The sequence below is a fragment of the Oxyura jamaicensis genome, chromosome 4 (genome assembly GCF_011077185.1).
Source record: "Oxyura jamaicensis isolate SHBP4307 breed ruddy duck chromosome 4, BPBGC_Ojam_1.0, whole genome shotgun sequence".
NCBI classification, from domain to species: domain Eukaryota; kingdom Metazoa; phylum Chordata; class Aves; order Anseriformes; family Anatidae; genus Oxyura; species Oxyura jamaicensis.
This window is the reverse complement of record NC_048896.1, coordinates 36,533,843-36,554,966: the sequence shown is the minus strand read 5'-3', so window position 1 is coordinate 36,554,966 and position 21,124 is coordinate 36,533,843. Positions and strand designations below refer to the sequence as shown.

The 21,124-nt window shown below is 40.9% G+C and overlaps 1 protein-coding gene across 2 annotated transcripts in view; it reads right to left on the bottom strand.

Moving 5' to 3' along the window:
- WWC2 (WW and C2 domain containing 2) overlaps positions 1-21,124 on the bottom strand; it is a 99,099-nt gene that overhangs the window by 45,048 nt on the left and 32,927 nt on the right. For both annotated transcript variants that reach the window (XR_004750769.1, XM_035326044.1), the window contains exons 2-4: positions 20,479-20,588; positions 4,741-4,944; positions 3,633-3,709 (exon numbers count right to left, since the gene is read on the bottom strand). Coding sequence is in view for 1 of the 2 variants with exons in the window: in XM_035326044.1 (XP_035181935.1) it covers positions 3,633-3,709; positions 4,741-4,944; positions 20,479-20,588 (391 nt within the window). In the remaining variant the exon portion in view is untranslated. The remainder of the gene's footprint in view (positions 1-3,632; positions 3,710-4,740; positions 4,945-20,478; positions 20,589-21,124) is intronic.

The window sequence follows — 21,124 nt, the reverse complement described above, 5'->3', positions numbered from 1 at the left end:
CAGTCAGTAAGGTGAAAAAAGGAAAAGCCTGCTAGAAGTCCTCTGCTCTCACTATCACTGTGAAACCCTTGCTTGTTTTCATATAGGTCTTCAGATACTCAATTGCATTTTGAAAAACAGACTGAATTAAAATAATAATTTTGACCACTTTAATAATTCCAGAATTACATCTCCAAGACTGTTTGCAAGCATTTCCTTTTAGATTTCCTCCTTCAAGCTATTCTTCAAATCAAAAAATGTGACCAAAAGCATGAGAAGCAGCTGCTGTAGCTTTCCAAGAGACTTCAAATGCTTCCTATGTCAAAATAATCAGTGATTTGGGTATTTCTACACATGGCTTTGTAAATGACACTTTGGCATTCAAGTCTGTAACTTCTGGCTAATGAATTTTCTTTGACAGAAATAAAATGCTTACAGTCTCCATTTTCTCCAAAGCAAATCTGCTACCGAGATTATTGGGGGTTACATTCAGACTTTTAAAAATTATCATCACTAGTTGCTTTAATTGACAGAAAACTGTTTTTATTTTGACTGTACTGAATATTTAGTATAATAAATTGGCAATGTCCCTAACTAACTACACATTCAGCTCTCTTCAGCTATTTCTTCCCTGACTAGCATGATGCTTTCCTGCAGTTAAGCAGAACAGAGGACTAAGTGAGAATATTAAACTGCAAGAATAATTTCTCTCAAGAGTTTCAGTTAGGTTTATAGAAAACAAACATACCACCACTGGGTTTCAGGTAAAGTAATGTATAAAATCTGAAAAAAAAAAAAAAAGCCCCAACTTTTCCAAGAAATGAAGAATGACTGAACTTTTTTTTTTTTTTTTTTAAATCTGAAATGTGAATTTATAGTAATTGCAGAAGGCACACTCGCTTTCAACTGGATCTCTCAGAAGCACTTCCATTTTTCTCAAGATCATCTTTTGAGTGTCCTCTTCTGCAATTCATCATCATTTCATTATCAAGAAATGTGAGTTAGGTATGTTATCATAGAAGGACGTGACCCACATGATAATACAGACTCTGTGTTTACTGCACTGTAGCCGCATTAAACTATTCTTGTGCTCCTCGCCTTTTCCTTCATAACTTTTATATAATTCCCTCTTTTTTACAACTCTTCACGTGTTTTATCCTTCACCCGCTTCCTACTGCTTCTGCACATCTTCCTAAGGCACCTGGCAGGCCTCTTGCTTCCTCCTCCTAACTGTATCTTCAATCAGGCTTCTGTGCTAACCCCTTCTATCCCCAGCACTCAAGCTTAATGGAACAACAAAAATCTCGTTATTTCATAAAGGTTCATCCCCTACTTGCTGCATACGCATAAAACAGACTTTGATCACACATCAAATTTTTGCCCCTGCTCTCATATTTCTGTCATGTGTTCTCCGTGACATATGGTGCACTAGGCGATTCACGTATCCGAAAGGTTCTGCGTGCATATATTAAGCCCAGCTAACAAGGAAAAGGCCAAAAGCCACTTTAGAACTTCCTCGAATGCTGAGTTTCCCCCCCTCCAGCCACCATTAACCTGACGATGCCAGTAAGCCTCAGCCAGTGTGAAAGAGAGAAACAGGTTTAGTACATCTGACCTAATGGTTCACTAAACAATGTGCAAATTCTAACTAGCTGGCTCGCAGCTTGCTAATGACTAACTTTGTTTCCCATTAAGTCCATGCATGCATGTACTGCAGAATGCCAAAAGGCTGAATATTAGCAAAGCATCCTCAAACATTCAAAGAAGGGTAAACTATGATATAATGCAGTCATACCTCTCTTGCCATCTTCCTTGAAAACCACTTCCCAGCCCTAGCATCACAGGGCTCCACCTTTTGTTATCTCAATGATTTTCATATCCAGTGGGTTTGGATGACAGCACACTTTATGCTGATACAGATATTCTTGGACTGCACCCTTCTAAACTCTGCAGACAAGATTCAGGTCACCTGTTTTAGGCACATAAGCAACTTGGACTTTGCAATGCCATTAAACCTTGTGTTGAGAACCAGCAGGATGCTAGATTTTCATTGACTCCAAAAAGCAATGAAGAGAGGGAGGCACCTCCAAAAACTTAACTCCTGTGATTAGCACATTAGCCTCTCACCAGTGAATGGACAATCTGTAGAACTGTAGCCAAGAGGTGATTCAGTGTTTGTGCATTCCGAGTTGGGAGCTGACCAGAGTACAGTAACAGGAAAAACTGAGCATAGGACCATGTTTGAATATTCTCCTCTGACTCTTAGGTGACTATATTTACTTTTGGTTATGTGTTTTGTTCTTCAACACCACCATGAATTTCCCAAATATACCAGTGATCCCCTTGCCAACAGGGAACCTCTTTTACTGCTGTGCTGGCTTTAGAAAGCCCTGCCCTTGTCTTTTCAATCTTGTTCTTGGCCAGGGTCCTTATCGTCATAGATTCTCCCTCTGAAGCTTCTAAATTTTTCTCCAACATCCTCACTGCTGAAATGGGTTTTCTTGCTAATGACTTTCCCTTCTGCTTAGAAAATAAGGGACTACAAACCGGTATTTCTAAGGAAGGGCAGCCTGTACAAGCAGTCAGGAGGGCAACATCTGGACACCAGTTTTACAGCGTACTCCATCTCTCATTTATGTCATTTTTAAATTTTAATGAGCTATTCCATATTCCAAAATTCCATTTAAACATGAATTGTTTAGACTCCTAATCATAACTCATTACTCTCGGTGAACTCTGACACTTGTGCGAGTGCTGCTCTGTGCAGAAGCCAGGAGGGGGCAATGGAGGAGCTGAGTAACTGGCATCGCTTCTGCTGTCTCTGCTCATGCAGAATCTGTATCCCAGCCTTAGTTCAAGGACTGTGCTGTGAGGTGCTGTTTTTTCATCCTGCATGGTTTGTTCTGATTTTTTTTCATTACTAACTACAGGAAGTCCAGGTTATCCATTGAGCACTATACGCCACAGCTTAAATAAATGAACTCCCTATATGGATTTTAAATGTCTTCCACACCATTTCCTCTTCATTCAAGAGGAATTCACTAGAGACTAACCTGTGAATGAAAGTTCTTTGTATGGAGTCTGTGACTGACCATACTGAAAGGAGATGACCAAATAACGTTTTAGCTTGTTAGCAATTTCAAAAAGTGAATAGCTTTCAATCTTGACATAAACTGTTCCATTTTGACAAATCAAAGCAAAGTTTTACACCATTACTGGCAAGTTTTTAAACCAACAGAAATTTGTGAGGCAGTTCACGTAGCTAATGGTCCATTTCTCACAGAAGAAAGATTGTGTAAAAAGTCACCTAGCTGCACCTCATCTTTGCCTACTACTTTATTTTCACCTAATTATTTTTATTCTTCCTTTTAAAAGCAGAATCATAGACGTGAAAATAGACATTAGATTTATTTAAACCCACATCTTGTTAGATTATCTGTCAAAGCTTCACCAAAGTGTGTTCTCTAGAAGTAGCTGAGACAGCTTTAAAAATTCACTTAAAATTCATTAAAACCCCTTGAATGATATTTAATAGTAATATTAGGAGATTTCACTATCAGGGTCCAAGATACCCCTGCTAGTTCAAACTTTGCGTTCTGCAGTCAGGAAGTTTGCATACAGAATACAAATTAATATGAATTAAGAACTCTCACCCTTAATCTTGTAGTGGAGATTTCAGCCTTCAGAATGTCAGGGTCATACTTTGTGCTTGATGAAGAGCCTGAGAACACTTTTTTGAAAGACAAAAAAGGACAAATATTTAAGTACTTCTAAATCACTAATTACTCCCTTCCTTGACAAAACCCCATTGACCTAAAACTATAAAGTACACAAAAACATGAAATACTTTACAAATATATATCCTTTTATAGAATAGTCAGCATTGCAGCATGGCAATAATTAATGAACAATCAAAATTTCCCTCTTTCTTTCCTCTATCATTAGTTTTTATCTTCCCTTCTTCATCTACTGCAGAATCCAAAAGTAGCATCTCATTTTCCCTGGCTTTCTAGCCCTTGCTTTCTGTTCCTGTTCTTCCAGCTGAGACATCTCAAAATCATGCAATCACCTCTTCCTGGAAGGCATAGGTTCTAAGGAGGTTTTTGGAAAGCAGAAGATTTAATTCAGAAGTCTCAGAGGTCTGCTCCTTAGTTCTTCATAAGCTGCACATGTTACTTTTATCACACCATCCATTTCTAAGAGAGATATTTAGCCAACAAACCAAATACAGGCGTCTGAAAGCACTTCACCATACCCTAATTCCTCGTCCAATACTGTAATATGTATCTCTGCTTCACACCTTATCACTTCATACGTGCTGCAAGATTATTGCACGAAGCAGCAACAAATTCTCTTTTTGGTCTACTGCAGGTACCTGTCAACACAGTAGGGTCATTTCAGTGTGCAACCATGAAGTGCAGGAGATCTTATTTACTTTGAACCTAGATTTGGCAGAATTTTATTCTGACAAACAGCGTGACAAAATAGAGTTCAGAGCCAACTACTCTAAATCATGGCTCAAAGGAGTTCAATTGTATCGGACAGAAGAGAGCTCTTTCCAGCAGAATACCTTTATATTAAAAAAAAAAAAAAAAGAAAAAAAAAAAAGAAAAAAAAAAGAAAAAGGAGGGATGCTACCTCTTAAAAAAGCCAAAGTACAAGGTGTTCATAGCAAACCTTGAAAACTCATCCTAAAGCGAAACACGATCTCCTGCAGGGCACAGATCAAAGAGGTTACATTGTATTTTCTACTGTACTTACAGCTTGTACGAGAGCTTGATTTTTCTTTGTAGGCATCGTTCAACCGTACATACTCATCCAGTGCAAGTGCTAGCCTCTGTTCCTTCACCTGGTACAGCTCTTTCTGAGTACTGAGAGCATCCTGGGCTACCATAAGATAATCCTTCAACATTCTCTCTTGCTCTTGCCTCCATTGTTTCCTGGGATCTTCTATTTGTGTTGTTTCTTTATGGGAGGAAAAAGAAAGAATTTAAAGGTACTTTGCTGAAATCTGGTCACAACTGAATTGTTTCTTTGCTGGAAGTCTAAATCACAGCTTGGCTTTGCTCACTAAGCAGATGCTCAGTTTTACTAAGTTTCTCTTTGCCACAGTAGTGTGCTTGAGAAACAGTACTTCAGTGATAACTTGTAAAATTAGGGATTGGAGCACAATACGTAACGCCATATGTAGATCATTCTTACACCTCCAGCAATGAATTAAAACATATGAAAACTTTTCACCCGTATTTTTTGCATCCAAGCATTTGGAAATAACAGGATCAATAAAAGTCTTCGAACCTTAAAATTAAATGCATTTCAGAAGAAAAAAATGAAATTTATTCTTAGCTATTACACTAAAAAACAAACAAACAACAACAACAACAAAACACAGCTCCCACTTCATTAATGTTTGCAGCCATCCCCTTTTCATCTTTTATTGTGGTTCTCTCTCTCCTTTTCCTCTATGAAAAAAGTCTTTCTGTTTAGCTTTTCCACTGCAACTGAACTGACGATGTAACAGCTTTATTTACGGTCAACAGCAAGAGAGAGGCAGCACGTCGTTCCACCTAAGACAGGTGCCTAAGATACATGGGACCAAACCGCCTTTCTGAGGAGTCTCCTCTCCACTGACTACCCAGGTAATATAACCAAGAAGTTTGCAACAGGATGTTAAGAAGATTTTATGTGAAACATTTTAACTCAAGTAGCTACACAGAAGTAAGACTTGCCTAGAAAGCACAGACAAAGCCATCAGGTGTATAGTAGTGCTATATACTACAGAAAGCATGTGATTATCAGTCTAACCAGGACCAGGTTTTGATTTTGATTTTTGTAAGCACGCAAAGAGGAAGAGTTAAGTTGAACGTCCAACCTTATCATTCATATTTCCAGACTTAGCTCAGTACGTTTTGAAGCTGTCCAATGAATTTTCTTCCTTTAAGGCTGTACCAAGTAGAAAAACTGGTGTTCTTGTAAGACATAGCCATGAAAAGTTTGAAAGCTGCACGCAAGCTGGGCACCACACGGCATTTTCTTTCTGAGTTACAAACTATAAATCTATAGGGATCTGCACTGACGGAAACATTCAGTATTAAGGTATTTAAGCACAAAGTACTTACTCGCATGTTTTTTTTTTTTTGCAAAAAGCAAGTGAAAAGGTTACTCTCTGGCTTAAGTTTTCTGCTATTTTGATTCCCTAAATTGGTTCACTGGGAGCACAGGGGCAGGGTCAGAGGGGGGAACGGGACCGTGTGGCTGAAGACACAGGGGAGAAAAGAACTGCTGCACCCCATTGCCCCAGCCCCTATCTGAACTCCTGGGCAGAGGGCATTCACTCAACTATACATTTTCATGTCATATCACAGAATGGTTTGGGTTGGAAGGAACCTTAAAGCCCACCCAGTCCCAGCCCCTGCCATGGGCAGGGACACCTCCCACCAGCCCAGGCTGCCCAAAGCCCCATCCAGCCTGGCCTTGAGCACCTCCAGGGATGGGGCATCCACAGCTTCTCTGGGCAGCCTGTGCTGGGGCCTCACCACCCTCTGAAGAATTTCCTCCTAACATCTAATCTAAAGCTCCCCTCTTTTAGTTTAAAGCCATCACCCCCCTTGTCCCATCACTACATATCTGTGTCAAAAGTAGCTCTCCATCTTTTTTCTAAGCTCCTTTTAAGCACTGGAAAGACTTTTTGTAACTGCTGATAAGGATGGGTTCTGGTTAATAACCATTTCCCACAACAACTAACTATTGTTTTTCAAAAGCTCTTCTTGGTGCTAACATCACATAAACCAGAGAGATGGAAATAAAAGAAGTTTCCCACAGAACCAACTGTGTAGAATCCTGAACCGACAATGTCTGTGTAACTCCTGATGCTCTGACAAACAAACCAATTCATGTACCCACACACCATGCTGCTGATCCCCCCCACCATTTACAAACACGTCAAGCTTTTGTGTTTATACGTGGGAAGGTATTTCCTAGGTGCACGCAGGGGAAGCATGGAGAGTATAAATCACATAACCCAAGCGTGGTGCATAAAGGATTAACATAGAGAAGCTTTATGCACAGTTGGTTTCCCAATAACCCCAACACGAACATTCTCCAAAAAACTACCTCTAGCTACAGCCGTGTTTATAGCCACCTGCTCTTTTCCACAAAGCTATCAGGAGCACAAAGAAGCAAATCAATAGCTTTTCTTTCCTAAACAGTCAACACATGTCCCTATCTGTGGCCACTTAATGCCATTGTGCTTTAAGGCACCTCCACATTCCCGGTTATTTACCCAAGATAAGAAGTGCCTGTTTCCAGAGTGTCCTTTGTGAAGCGGGATGAAGAGCATGAAGTAGGATTCTCATGGGTCAGCGATCAAATAGGATAAATGCAGTTATGTTGCTTTTTTAGAAGAGTGTAATGATGTGATTGTGTTTTAAGAGTGCAACCAGCAGCCACCGAATAATCTTACAAGATTGGAAGGTCTCATCTTCGAGCATGTTGTAGGTAATTGCCTTGTAGGTTTTAAGTGAGGATTGCTCGACATGCAGCCCAAAGACCAAATGTAGCCTGCAGAGTCCTAAAATGTGGCCTACAGATGCCCTGTCCTTGTGACTGCAAGAGAAGGACAAAGCTGATCAAGAGCAGATGATTTTTTATTGCTGACAAATACGACCATACATTTTCTTTTTGCCTCTCAAAGCCACACGTGCAAAACAAAGCTCTGATGATATGACCTAACTTCTTTTATTCAGACAGTCGCAGATGAACTAAAGGTGACCCTGCCTTTTAAGAAGTGCAGCTTCAGCATACTGAGGTTTGGGTAACTGCCCAGGTAGGTAAATTGGCTGGCCAAACTATGCTCAGCCAAGTCTGTCTGTGGGTATTTTATTCCAGAACGAATGCTCAGTCAAGAAAAACATAACCCTGGAAAAGGCAAAACATTATTGGGGTCATTATCCCAGAACTGATACTGATGTCAGCTTTCACCAAGCAGGGAAGGCTCCAGAGTATTTTTCACTCCATGTCTTCTCAAATATTATGAAGTGGAACCCCCCCCAAATTAAATTACTTGTTTGGCAAGATGTTCATTTATATATATGTACAGGTGTCTGTGGAGCAGCATTGAACCCTTGTTCATTTATAGTCTTCAGTCATCTGAATTGTAACCAGCAAATCAGCATTTTTACCCCACAGAGGGTAAAAAAAAAACAAAACACATTGACAGAACTACAGATAATAGTTCTGGTGTTGTAATATCTACATTGTGAAAAGTATGTTCATTTGAGCACACGTCATTTGAGCACGTGTACTTTTTTTTTTTTTTAAACAGGGTTTTCCTTTCAAAAACAAATATTTATAGTTCTCAAAGTTAAAGCCTCAGAAAGATAACGTTTTGTTTTGTTTTTTTTTCCTCCCTTGAAAGAGAATGTCTTGAGCACCTGCTGTTAGGGTCAAATTTGTACACACAAGAATACTATTGGGGCAGTTACATGCATGGTACCGAGGGCACAGCTCGCTGAGTGTTTCAAAGTGAGATGCGGAGCCCTTTGTCTTTAAACCACAGAGTGGGATTTAAACCACAAATAAGGCCCCAACAGTCTCCTACCCTTGTAATTCAACAGCTGATGAAGAACAAACTTTAGAGAGGCACATTCCTTTTTTAGGGCAGATAGGTGTTTCCGCTGGTGACTACAACAGGATGCCTTACAACTTCGTCTAGAGCAGATATAAATCATGCACGAAACTCTATTCTAGGAAATACTAATTGGGCTTCCTCCCATCATCAGCACTGGAGAACAGACAAACCATCAGACCACCTCCCTAGGCATCACCTCTCTCAATCCTTTTGGCACCACCAGTTAAAATCACTATTTCAGCTGTTTCTTGCAAAGAAAAAGAAGATTTAGTGGCCATCATTTTCTGTGGCATAAACTTTGATATGAACAAAAGGCATCTCCTTAAAATGGATCTTTAAACAACTAAGCGTGGTACATCAGGCTCTGTCAAGAGCAGTGACTAAATTTAGAAATATATATATCAACTTTTCAGTCCAATCACAATGCAAAATAATAAACTCTAGTAACAGAATTGGGGGGAGGTGGCATGTCTAATAGTTACATTACACATTCCTGATATAACTTGGTTTTAGCATCATTTGGCAAAGCCATTTGTGAATCAAAATTACTTGATTCTATTAAGAGATCTTGATTTAAAACCAATTAATTTAACTTTGAATAAACTACTGCAAGTACGTAGATAAGTAAATTATGCAAAATTACAAGCCAGCCATTTATTTCCTTCCATTTTTAATGATCTACCCCCGGCTGAGGGGATGTTCTGGACGGGCGGAACTGCACAAGCAGCAGGATGGCATGCTCCACCCAAGGACGTTCCTGAGCACTGAAGTTATCACAGACCTGCAACATGGAAGATCGAGCTGCGTTGGCTTTGATCACCCTGCTATTAATGAAATACAATCTTCCTGGCTCACTGCCAGCCAGGTTTGATGCACTTAAACTGAGTGAAGGATCTGGCCCAAACAATCGCTCGGAGCCAAAGTGCCAGGACTTACTTTACTGCCCTTGAAGCGAGTTCTAACCAAAGAAATAAACAAAGCTTTTCAAGCTATAATGTTACACTTGCCTCGTGTAATAATACATAAGATATATATTATATATAGGACACAGGATATGCAGGCATGTCTTTTTTTTTTTTTTTTTATTAGATAGTCAGATGTTACATTTCTGTCTGCTACCCAGACACTCTGCCAAATTTTTACAGCCTACTTCAACAGAAGGAAACTATTACCTTATCAGCAGTAGATCGTATTTCTCTAAAATACATGGAATTAAAATCCCACTAGAGAATCCCACAGGGAAGGGAACGGCTCCCTGACGCCCTACTGCTAGACATGAGAGAATTGGACATTTTACTACAGGATTAACAATATGTGGAAGCAATAGTTTTTCCAGCATCTCCCTTTGCCAAATAAAATAATAGTGTCAACTGGCTCTAGAACGACCCGTGCAAAAGCTGTCCTCAGTCCGGCAGGTTGCTTTCAGGCACCACAGTTAAGAGAGCAAGCACTCCGAAAGAGCTCCACAAAAAAATGCCGGAGATTCTGGACTGCTACTTGAGGACACATGCAGAGCAGGTGGAGACAACGCTGTGGCATTACACTTCTCATCCAGATGACAGAGCTCTCAGCTGTTTAATCACTTGCCCTTACTACTCCAGTTCGTAAGTGTGCCAGAATCTCAGAATTCTGGGACAGAATTTGCACTTTTCTGGTAGAGGTTTTCACTTGAAACTAGTTTCAGGTTTTTAAGTGAAACTACTTGGCCTGATAGCAATGCAGACCAAAGCCCCAAGACCTGTACAGCAGCGGGCGTGCTAGAGCAGGGGGAGTCTCATCCATCACAGCTGCAGCTGCGATAAAGGCCCCCTTTTTGGCGGTGGTAGTTTCCACCACGTTGTCTCCACCGACGCTCTGCAACGCTGCACGTTCACATGTTCTCTTCTGCGCAGTCTGTGGTGTTCACCCAACCCAGCACAAAGCCCATTCGACACGCTACATCCACCCAAACACTCACTCAACCAAAAATTATTTTATAAAAGCAAGTGTATCGTGTCCTGGCGGTTTCTCTGCCTGAAAAGTTAACTGACGGAAAGATAGCTGTTACACCTGGCATTTCTGGTTATCTTGCTTCGCAATTACGAGACTACCACCTCCAACCAAACAGATCCCAACTTTAAGAGTACAGCCTGGGCCTCAAAAACTCAAACGCAGTAACAGACTACATTCAGGATTCCTCCATCCCTGGAGTTTCTCCTGAAGTACAGCAGCTGAAGGAAGCGTTCACAATAAATCCAGCTTGGTCGTTGAATAGTCCCCGCTGCCTCTGCTGCGGTAGCGTTACGTCCTGTTCCACAGAAGCGGTTTGAGAAGGAGGGGGCAGCTGGAAAACAGCCCGCAGCCTGCTGAGGGCACGTCCCTGGAGCAGGGCTGCAGCGAAGCCAAACGGGGGGTAGCCGTGGTGAGAGGGAACTGGGATTTCACTGGTATCTCGCACACAACCACCTCACGATGGCACAGGCACAAAACCACCACCAACCCTTTGATATATTACATCAGAAGCGGAAAACTGGTGTCTGATACCAACCACCACAGGGCAATTCAAGCTAGCTTAATGGTGGGTGGTGAAAGCAATTTTATAAACACCATTATGTAACCACCATGGATATGTTTATTCTACGAGTATATCCTGTGTTTCTTGATAAGCAAACTGGCTCTCAAATCTCCATTTTTTTGCCTGCAATCAGACAGAAGTACAGGTGGGAAAAAAGAGTGTAAATATTACTTCATCATACTTCAGCTGGCATAACAAATATTGCAGGTAACTGAGCTGCAAGCCCTAACCACCAGCAAGGGAACAAATGCACTAGCACTGGTTGCAGGGAGCATAACAAAGTGTTCCCGGACTAGCGTAAGGAATGTGCTTCATTGTTTACATACCAGAGGCTTTCTGAAAGACTTTTTTTTTTCCCTTACTCCTTTTTCTCTTCACTTCCCTCCTTTCAAAATACTTAGTATATACTTCGCAGTCAAACTTGAACAATAAGAAAAGCAATTTGCACCCGCAAATCTGAGGACAAAGTCAAGAAATACTGCATCGTTTCAAACTGATGTATTTGTTCAATGGGTACATAAAACAAAGAGCAGCACATTACAGAGCAGCAGAAGACTGTGCAGCCCAACAAGGTGACATATGCAGTGTCTTTAAAATGATCTAAAACGTTGCTGGATACTCAAAGAAAATCACATTCTACCACATTATATAAGATGGAATATGGCTTCTAAAGAGAGACATGAAGGAAAATTAGGTTATTCAGAGGATGCTTTGAACTGAGCTCTCTACAGTTTGTTTCCTGCCGTAGAACTTGCACAAGAACAATGCTTCCTCCTTTCCAGATGCCTTCTTCACTTTTCCATAAAATTATTCTGTGCTTGAATTGAGAAACGAGAGAAAATGAGAATGTTTTCCAGCTCTACCGTGCAAGCATGAGCAGATTTCCAAGAAATATTTATTCAGAGGTTTTTACTAAGAAATACTGAGCAAAATGTTATCCTTATGGCACTTTTAGTTTCTTTTAGACACTGTGGTAGCATATGCTTATACATCTTAGAGACGACAGCAGTAGAAACTCTGAGCATTTGTTCTATAGACATTATTTCATAGGTAGGTGGGTGATGTTCTACTATGGCTAACAGAAATATGACATGAGGGGAAAGAAAAAAGAAAAAAAACACACAAGTATAATCTTTACATAAAAGCCAGCAGCTAAAACCATCTTTAATCCAGAGCCTTCATTGCCTTCTGTAGCCAGCACAGACCAGATTACTCTAATCCCTTCTTATTACATAGGACTCTCTATAGCCAGGGGGCAGGGAAGATAGCAACCTATAAATGAGATTTGAGATAAGATGTACTGCTCTTGGGTTTTCACCATGCGTCTGCTGACAGTAAGGAGTCTTCACAATTGTTTCCCAAATGCCTGCATGGCACCACTTGCTTAAAAGACAGTGATGTGTTGTGGGAACAACCAGCACACACTTACAAGATACACATTCCTACTCTCTCAAGCTAATGCTAATTGCAGACTCATGGTGGGATTTCCAGATTTTTTCCTTGCCCAAGAATATGGTCTGGCAATACGTGTAGACGTACTTCAGTCCCAGGCTGGAGCGGAGAAGTGTCACTCTATCCACAAAGTCCCTGTGAGAGATAAACCAGTCACACAGGCATAAAATGGCATGAACGCCTCTATGATCACAGCAAGAGAAAGAGCACCTGTAGTTAAAATATTGTTAGGACTGTCAAACAGTGTATGTGAAAGCTAGGCTTTGAAATTTTAACAAGGAAGGAAACCAAGTGGGGAAATAGGGACCTTCAGTGAATTCTCGTCTTGAGCTAAGTAGACGCAAATCCCTGTAACTCCGTGCTTCCTGACCTTTTAGCATCGCTCTGACTTAATTTTCTTTTTTCTCTGTGGAGGAATCAGTGGCAGAAAACAGCCTCTGGGAAAGAACCAAAATGTGCATTCATGCTTCCAAAGTGGAAAATTAAAACTAAGTAGGGAGGAGTTGCAAAAGCAGAGAAGGTAGATGCTCAACTTCTTCTTTGAAGAAAAGTGCTGGGAGCAGAGGGGTGGAGGGCAGGGAGAAAAAAAGGAAAAAAAAAAAAAAAAAAAAAAATATATATTAAATATCTTTTTTTTTTTTTTTTTTAATAAAAAGGAGATGCAATTAATTGAAATACAACTGGGCTAGCAGTAGCTATTCCTCCCCATCCTTATCTTTTAAATACTGTCACTCAGCTCCTTTCTAACACCTTTGCCACTAACCTACCAACAGCGGAGTACTTGTTTTCTAGGTTAGCTAGATCGATGCCATGAGGAAAACAACCTCTTGCCTGCTTATTCCTGAGCCTGAAAATAAATCCGGAAGGAGATGAGTTATTTAGGAACATGTAGGGTGCTGAAAGCATGGCAGAACTTGTCCCAGCCCAGGATTCCCTCGGACTATTCACGTTGAGCCAAAAGTAGAAATCTTTCAGATAAGCCAAGGTCTCACAAAGAGAGAGTGTTTAGAATGACAGGACTTTATTCCCCGAACTCTATAAATTCCCAAAACGTACAGGAAACAGGCTTCTTGAGTACCATTAATACTAATAATGGAAACCAACTAGTCACATTACAAAGTAATCTCTCAAGTTTCAAGCATTTAAGAAAACAAATCAGGATTTCAGCACTTCAATCTATTATTACAGTACGTGCTAATAGCACATTGATATCTCTAGCAATGTTGAGGAAAATAAAATGTCTGTCACAGACTGATACATCCCTGTGCATCTATACTTGCTAGCTTTTTCTCTTTTTTGCTTTTGCTTGTCTTTAGATATTGAGACCTGTTATTTGGACCCATCCAGAAACAAATGAAACATCACTACAAGGAGACCCAGTAAAATCAATCTGGAAGTTTACATCTCAAGCGCAATCTTGATGATCACAAAGATCTGTGCAAGGATCTGTGCAAGGATTACTGCCCTATAAGTCCATGTATAAATCTGCATAGCATCAATTTTCACCAATGAATTACAAAACACAACAACCCTGCCCATCATTTTAGAAGTGTATACGCGTTATTTACATGGTATGGAAATGAAGACGTTCATCAAAACAGGTCTGCTACCTATCTATTTTACCTCTGTATTACTTGAAACTTCAGGCTTTTGTTTTGTATCCCAACTGACTAAAGCACACTACTTGAAGTAGAAGATATTTAGATATTTGGCCAACCACTAAGTGCTAAGAAACCTAGAAGTGTGCAAACAGTTATCATTTCTTAGTGATCCCTCCCTCTTTGTGCCAAATACAGAGTTCCTAATTGATGTTATCTGCAGATGCAACAAAAAATAAAATAAAAAAAAACTACACATAAATATGTTGACTCAACTTCCTAACTTCACTTATTCAAGAAAAGAGGAACAATATAGTTAAATCTAATTCACTCCTTTCAATGAAACTCTCATTTTCCACAGGCCCCTATACTGCTGCACCTAAAATCTGTAGATGAGCATGTTTACAGGGTGAATGTCCGTGGCACTGACCATCCTTAAACTTGAGTTCCCTTTCCCAGACCGTTTCCCACGCGTGAGCCAGTTCCACCAGCTGAAAGGACTCCCACCCTAGCCTTCTCCCACTGCCACCTTTCTGCAGCTGTTCATGTACACACATCCGAGGCAGCGGTCCAGTTCAGAAAAGCCAAGCAGCAGTGGGGAAGGAAGTGGAGGAGGGGGGTGACGACGTGCACACCTCAGGAAGCAGAATGCTCACCCATCGTCCTTGCTCCCTACACGGTCACACTGACACAACGTGGGGCAGGAACCAGAGTAAGCAATGATTACTGCAGCTGGCACCACCATTTAAAAACTGCACCTGGATATCACAGCCTCAGAGTCAAAACTACTTCCTGGCAAGCCTGCATGGGGCACAGACCAGATGAAAGTTCAGGGGTGTAGTTTCAAAATGCCTTTAAGCAGCGCTACTGCAAAAATCTGCCGTCCCCTGTCTCATCTACCTGAATGTTCCTTCATATTCCCGGGTCACCTTCCCTCTCTTGCATAAACAGGGGTGTGGAAAGGAGAACAAACAGCAACTTTTTTTTCCCGTGCCGGATTAGTTTCAACTCGAATCAGCTCCCTGATCTGATTCACTGTCTGGCCATGCAAATATTCATGCCAGTATAAGCAAAAACACTGCAGGGACAGAACAAAAGGCCAGGGGTAACAATAGAGCAGGACCAATTCTTTCAGAGATTCTATCAGCTTAAAAGTGTTTGCAAATCCAATCTTTACAAGCACAAACGTTTGCACCTTAGCCACTTGAAGTCTGATGTTGGAAAACCTACAGGAAAAAAAAACCTGGAAAAATGTGGAAGTGACGTCTTTGCTTGCAGATACATGAAACTAAGCGGAATTATAGGTTTGTGTTATTTTTTGGATTGCTTTGAGTTCCTAACCATATTATTTAGCTAAATTAGTGAATGTTAGCAAATTAGACATCTAAAGTGGCTGAATATGAATACACATGGGTAACAAAAATTTTAAGTGTGAACAGCACAAGATTAAAATCTTTGAACTCTCCCAAACCACAGCAATAAGGATCCTGCGCGAAAGGAACTCCTCAGTCCCTGATCACCAGATAATATCCCTTCAGCCATCCCTCTAACAAAGGGTGCTACTGAACCACAGGGTAAGCATTTAGTTTCTTACGGTATTAGCTACCCACATCATATGCAAGCATGTTCTGCCGTGACAGATGGCCTGTAATCTGGTCTCCCTCGAGGCTGGAAGTATCACATTAAGACTCCTAATTGGGGTAATATATTCATAAAATAATGACCTCAGTCAGTGTTTCTCAAAGTGGGTTACATCATCAGAGAGGATCATGAGAAAGCTGTAAGGCAATCACGAAGAGCTAGAAGAAAATTGTATTTGAAAAGAACTCCATGGAAATAGATAAAAATACACAAAATGTGTGATGATAATAAAACCAAATTATACTTAAACATATTGACACCAAATGCGCAGTTCCTCAAGTTTGAGGGAGTGTTTACAATTGCAGACTGCTCGCAGCCAACTCTTACCCCTCTTTGGAGGAGAAATTGAGTTGCCACTGGCAATTAAGGCTTTTCTCAGGTTTGTATGGGAGAAGGGAAGGTAAAGGACTAAGACAGATAATTACACAGCTGGGGAAAATATTGACAAGCTTTTATTTTAAGACCTATTGATATGAATATTTGAAGAAGTTAATCTTTCATTATAGAAATTTGGCAGAATTTTTTATAACATTGCAAGTTCCAGCCTAGTACTTTTTTTCTGGAAATCAACGGGACTTTTGGCTCTATCCATCCTCAAAAAGAGTAGACTAAGTCTTGCAATGTGCACTAATGGAAATTCCACCACCGAAATTTTCAACCTTAAGTTTTTATCAGAAGAGGAGGGAACAACAATCAGGAGTAAAACCTTCTGAATTTACTCCCCCCCCCGCTAAGATCCATCCTGCTGCTCATGGTTTCATGGTTTTGACTGAGAAACCTAACAAGATTGGCCAGTTTTACTACTGTCGCTCCAAGTTCTTTGGACAACCTGAAACTTACATCTGCCCATTTGGTCCTCCTCCTAGCAATGGATGCAGTTTGTTTTTCTCCCTCACTGAGTTTCTTTGTCCACTAAAAGAATTAACAAAATTGGAACTGATACAGTTAAAAGGAGATTCTTCTAACATAACCACTGGCCTGACACACAATTTTACCAGTTTAAAACCACAAAGCATATCCAACACATCTGAATTATTACATTAATTAAGCATTAAGCACTAAAGATGTCAATAATATCAAAAGAGTATGTTGCATTCCAGTAAGATAAAGTAAAAGTTTTAATGTCCACATTTGGTACATTAAACCTACTTAGAAGACCCTTAGGCAGGTTACTGCCCAGCAATTTGATTAATCCTCACCCAAACGTTGCAAAATACAGTGCACAAAAACATAGTTTTGCTTTACAAAACAATAATTTTCACCAAAATTGCTACAAATCAACCTGTATTAATAAAACAGGAACCAAATACTCTGCCAAACGCTGGATGGAAACCAGTTTAACTACACCACATTCCAAACTACACCACTGTCATCCATCATATATATTAATATAAAGAAACCCAGCTAAACACACTTGTTTGTACTAGCCTCAGAAAGACAACCATGTTCAAAGGCCATGCATACACACACTATTCTTCTCTCTTAGATGGAAGCATTACTGTTTGTAGTATATTACTATTTTCAGCATAACTCCAAGACAATGCTGTCCAGGCCTCAACTCTTTACATGTGTGAAACAGAACTTCAATCCATGAGAAACTTCTAACAGTCAGGTATTCACAGTCAATGCACAGAAATAGCATTTAAACAGACAAAAAAATTCTAAAAACACTTATTTCTAAAACAAACAAACAAACAAACAAAAAAGGAAACTATAGGACTGACATTTTTAGAAGTGATTAAAAATTTTGAACATGTATAGAATAAAAGAGCATGATCTGAAAGCACTTTCAGAGCACCCCACAATGTTGATTACCTGCTTTACAGCATAAGTTTTATAATAAGACAAGTTTCATCTTGTAATAACATTTAGATTCAGAAGCAAATCCTTTTCTTTCTTCATCTTCTAAATTCAGTCAAGTATGTCCTCATTTATTTATTTTTTAAGTTCAGAAATGTTTAATACATGTAAGATCAGTGGTCTCTCATTGTTATTCCAATAAAATAGGACTATAAAACCCCAAATGAGGTTACTGGATGGGATTCAGTTCAAGATTATGATTAGGGGTCTACCTACAGGTGCTCAGCAAGCATAGCAGATGTCTAACGTCCCATTCTATTAATCAGAGTTCCAGTCCCAATCAACCAAAGGAGCTTAAATCAGCTCAACGTCAAAGCAAACACCCAACCAGTCATTTAGATCACACTATTCTTTATACTGGCTATACTAACTACGTAGCTATTGACTACAAGAGTGGTTTAGACCTCTTGGGCTTGATTCAATTGCACATACATCTGAGATGCCACTGGGTGAAAGCTGAAGAGGAGGCTGTTGTCTTCAGGGACAACCACTTACCACCTCTGCCCTACCTACTGACCTTGTACAGTTGTTTCTGCTAATGTAAAGCATCTCAAATGGCCACTGTCTTGGGTTTACATGGCAAGGTTTTGGTAGCAGGGGGCTGCAGGGGTGGCCTCTGTGAGCAGAGCCCAGCAGCTGCCCCATGCCAGATGAGAGCCAGCTCCAGCCGGCTCCAAAAGGGACCTGCCGCTGACCACAGCCAAGCCAGAGAGTGACGCTGGTTGGACCTCTAGGACAGCAGAGTTAAGGAACAGGAAAAAACTGCTGTGCAATAGCAGCTGGGAGAGCAAGAAAATCTAAGAGACACAGCCCTTCAGACCTCCAGGTCAGTGCAGCAGGAGGTGCTCCAGGCAGGCAGCAGCAGTTCCCCTGCAGCCTGTGGAGAGGCCCCTGGTGGAGCAGGCTGTCCCCCTGCAGCCCATGGGTCCCACACGGAGCAGATCTCCACGCTGCAGCCCTCCCGTGGAGGAACCCCCGGTGGAGCAGGTGGATGTGGCCTGGAGGAGGCTGCGGCCCATGGAGAGCCCCCGCAGGAGCAGGCCCCGGGCCGGAGCTGCAGCCCGTGGAGAGGAGCCCACGCAGGGGCAGGGGTCTGGGGGGAGCTGCCACCCATGGGGGACCCGTGCTGGAGCAGTTTGCTCCTGGGGGATGGATGGGCCCCGTGGTACGGACCCATGATGGAGCAGTTCAAAGAGCTGCTGCCTGTGGGCAGCCCCCGCAGGCTCAGTTCAGGAAGGAGGCATCCTGTGGGAGGGACCCCGTGTGGAGCAGGGGCAGAGAGGGACCGTGAAGGAGTGGTGCAAATGAAGGCACAGGGACCAACCACAGCCCCCATTCCCCATTCCCCTGTGCCACTCAGGGGGAGGACATAGAGGAGGGTGGACGGGGGGAAGGTGTTTTTAGTTTGCTTTTAGTTTCTCACTGTGCTAGTCTGCTAGTGATATGCAATAACTTATATTAATCTCCCTACAGTGAGCCTGTTTTGCCCATGACTGTAACTGGTGAGTGATCTCCCTTTCCTTATCTCAACCCTTGAGCCTTTTCCATTGTATTTTTTCCCCTTTTTCCTTTGAGGAGGGGGAGTGAGAGATCAGCTGCAGTGGAGTTCAGTTGCATAGTAGGGTAAAACGACCACAGGCACAGGCACCTTACCATTCTTTAAGTACACAGCGCTGCTAGCACATATACAGGCACTTACATTCAGGTATTTTTAATGGAATCCTTTCTATTAAGTTATAAAAAAGCATTTCCAAGAAAAGAGAGAAAGATATCAATTAGGATGGACTAATGAATACAGAAAACAAAGACAGAAATGCTTCCAGTAATGTATTCATTTGGCTAAGTACAACATGGACTGCATTTCAAATTTTTTTGCTGTAGTTTTGTATGATTTAGCTATAACTCCTATGCAATTAAAAATATACGTAGAAGTAGATGTAGTCATTCTGCAACAGATTTGCTTGTAAGCTTTCTGAAGCCAATAACATTATACCAAAGGTCAATTTTTCCCTAGCATTTTGATCCCCATTCCCTTTCCAATTACTACAAGATACAGCATTATTTATAGCTTGAACTGTATTCAACAACATTCTTAAAACTACAATACATTTGCCAGACTACACATACAAATTGGAAATTACCCCCCACACTCCACACTGCCTAATCTACATAGCTCCTTTCGGTAGTCTGACTGAAGCCAGTTTTTGGTTCCTCATGTCTGACTATACTCATTCCCACCAGTGTGCGTTGCTGTATATGTAATAGCCATCCAACATCCTACACTTTGCAGGTACCAACAGATGTAAACCATCTTTATTTACCATACATTACATGGACTTCTTCCTCAGAAAAAGATTAAGAGTGAATAATTGTGAATAACTGTGAGTACACTTGCAACCATTCACAAACCCAGGCACAACAATGTGATAACTTGATTATTGAACATGATGAATCATTACTATAACTACAATTCTGTATTGGGTTTATGTGGCAAGGTTTTGGTAGCTGGGGGGCTGCAGGGCTGTCCTCCATGAGACAAGTCCGGAAGCTGCCCCATGTCAGATAAAAGACAGCTCCAGCTGGCTTCATTTTATCCCCCTTTCCCTTTGAGAAAGTGGCTGTGATAGTTTGGCTGCCCAGCAGGGTAAAACCACCACATAAGAAATCTTTTCCTACTCCTAGTTACACTTCAGGAGCTTCTCAGGAAAGTCTAATTGTGATGAGTCTTCTTATAAAATCAATAGGGCAAACTGAAAAATACTTACGGTTGATGTGATCGATATAGTACACACCAATCTGAGGATCGTATGCAGCTTCCCATCCCCATGGCAGTTCATCCCCAACACAATCCGCAAATGACAAGGGTTTTGTTAACCTATAAATAAAGAAACAAGTTCAAGGTATAGCTTCTCTCTCTTCCCTACATCTGTTTGTTATTTGTATGAATTTCTATTGTGACAAGAGCTAAAGAATGACAATACGGAGAAAGAGTTATCCCTTAACCCTCCCCCTTACAGTTTAGGCTCTTGATTCTTTTTCCCCTACTCCATCCTTATGAATTCATTAACTCCAAGAACATAACATAAATTATTGCAAACATTTTCCAGTACAGGTACTCAAGTGAGAAATTCATTGCAACATCTTTCACATTTGACAGTTCAAAATTAAACAACAACCAATAGCTTGTAAAAGAAAAATCTACATCCCTATTTGTCCTCAGAATAACTGGACCCTTCAACCTTGAGTCTGTGATGACAACATTGGATTTCAAGGTCATCTTGTCTAACGACCATAGATGGAAAACACAGAAAAGAAAATATAATCATTTAAGATACTGCTAGCAGCACTTAACCAACCCATGTACTTGAATAAAATTAGCAGCAGTTTGGAGAAGGAGTGCATTGGAGTAGA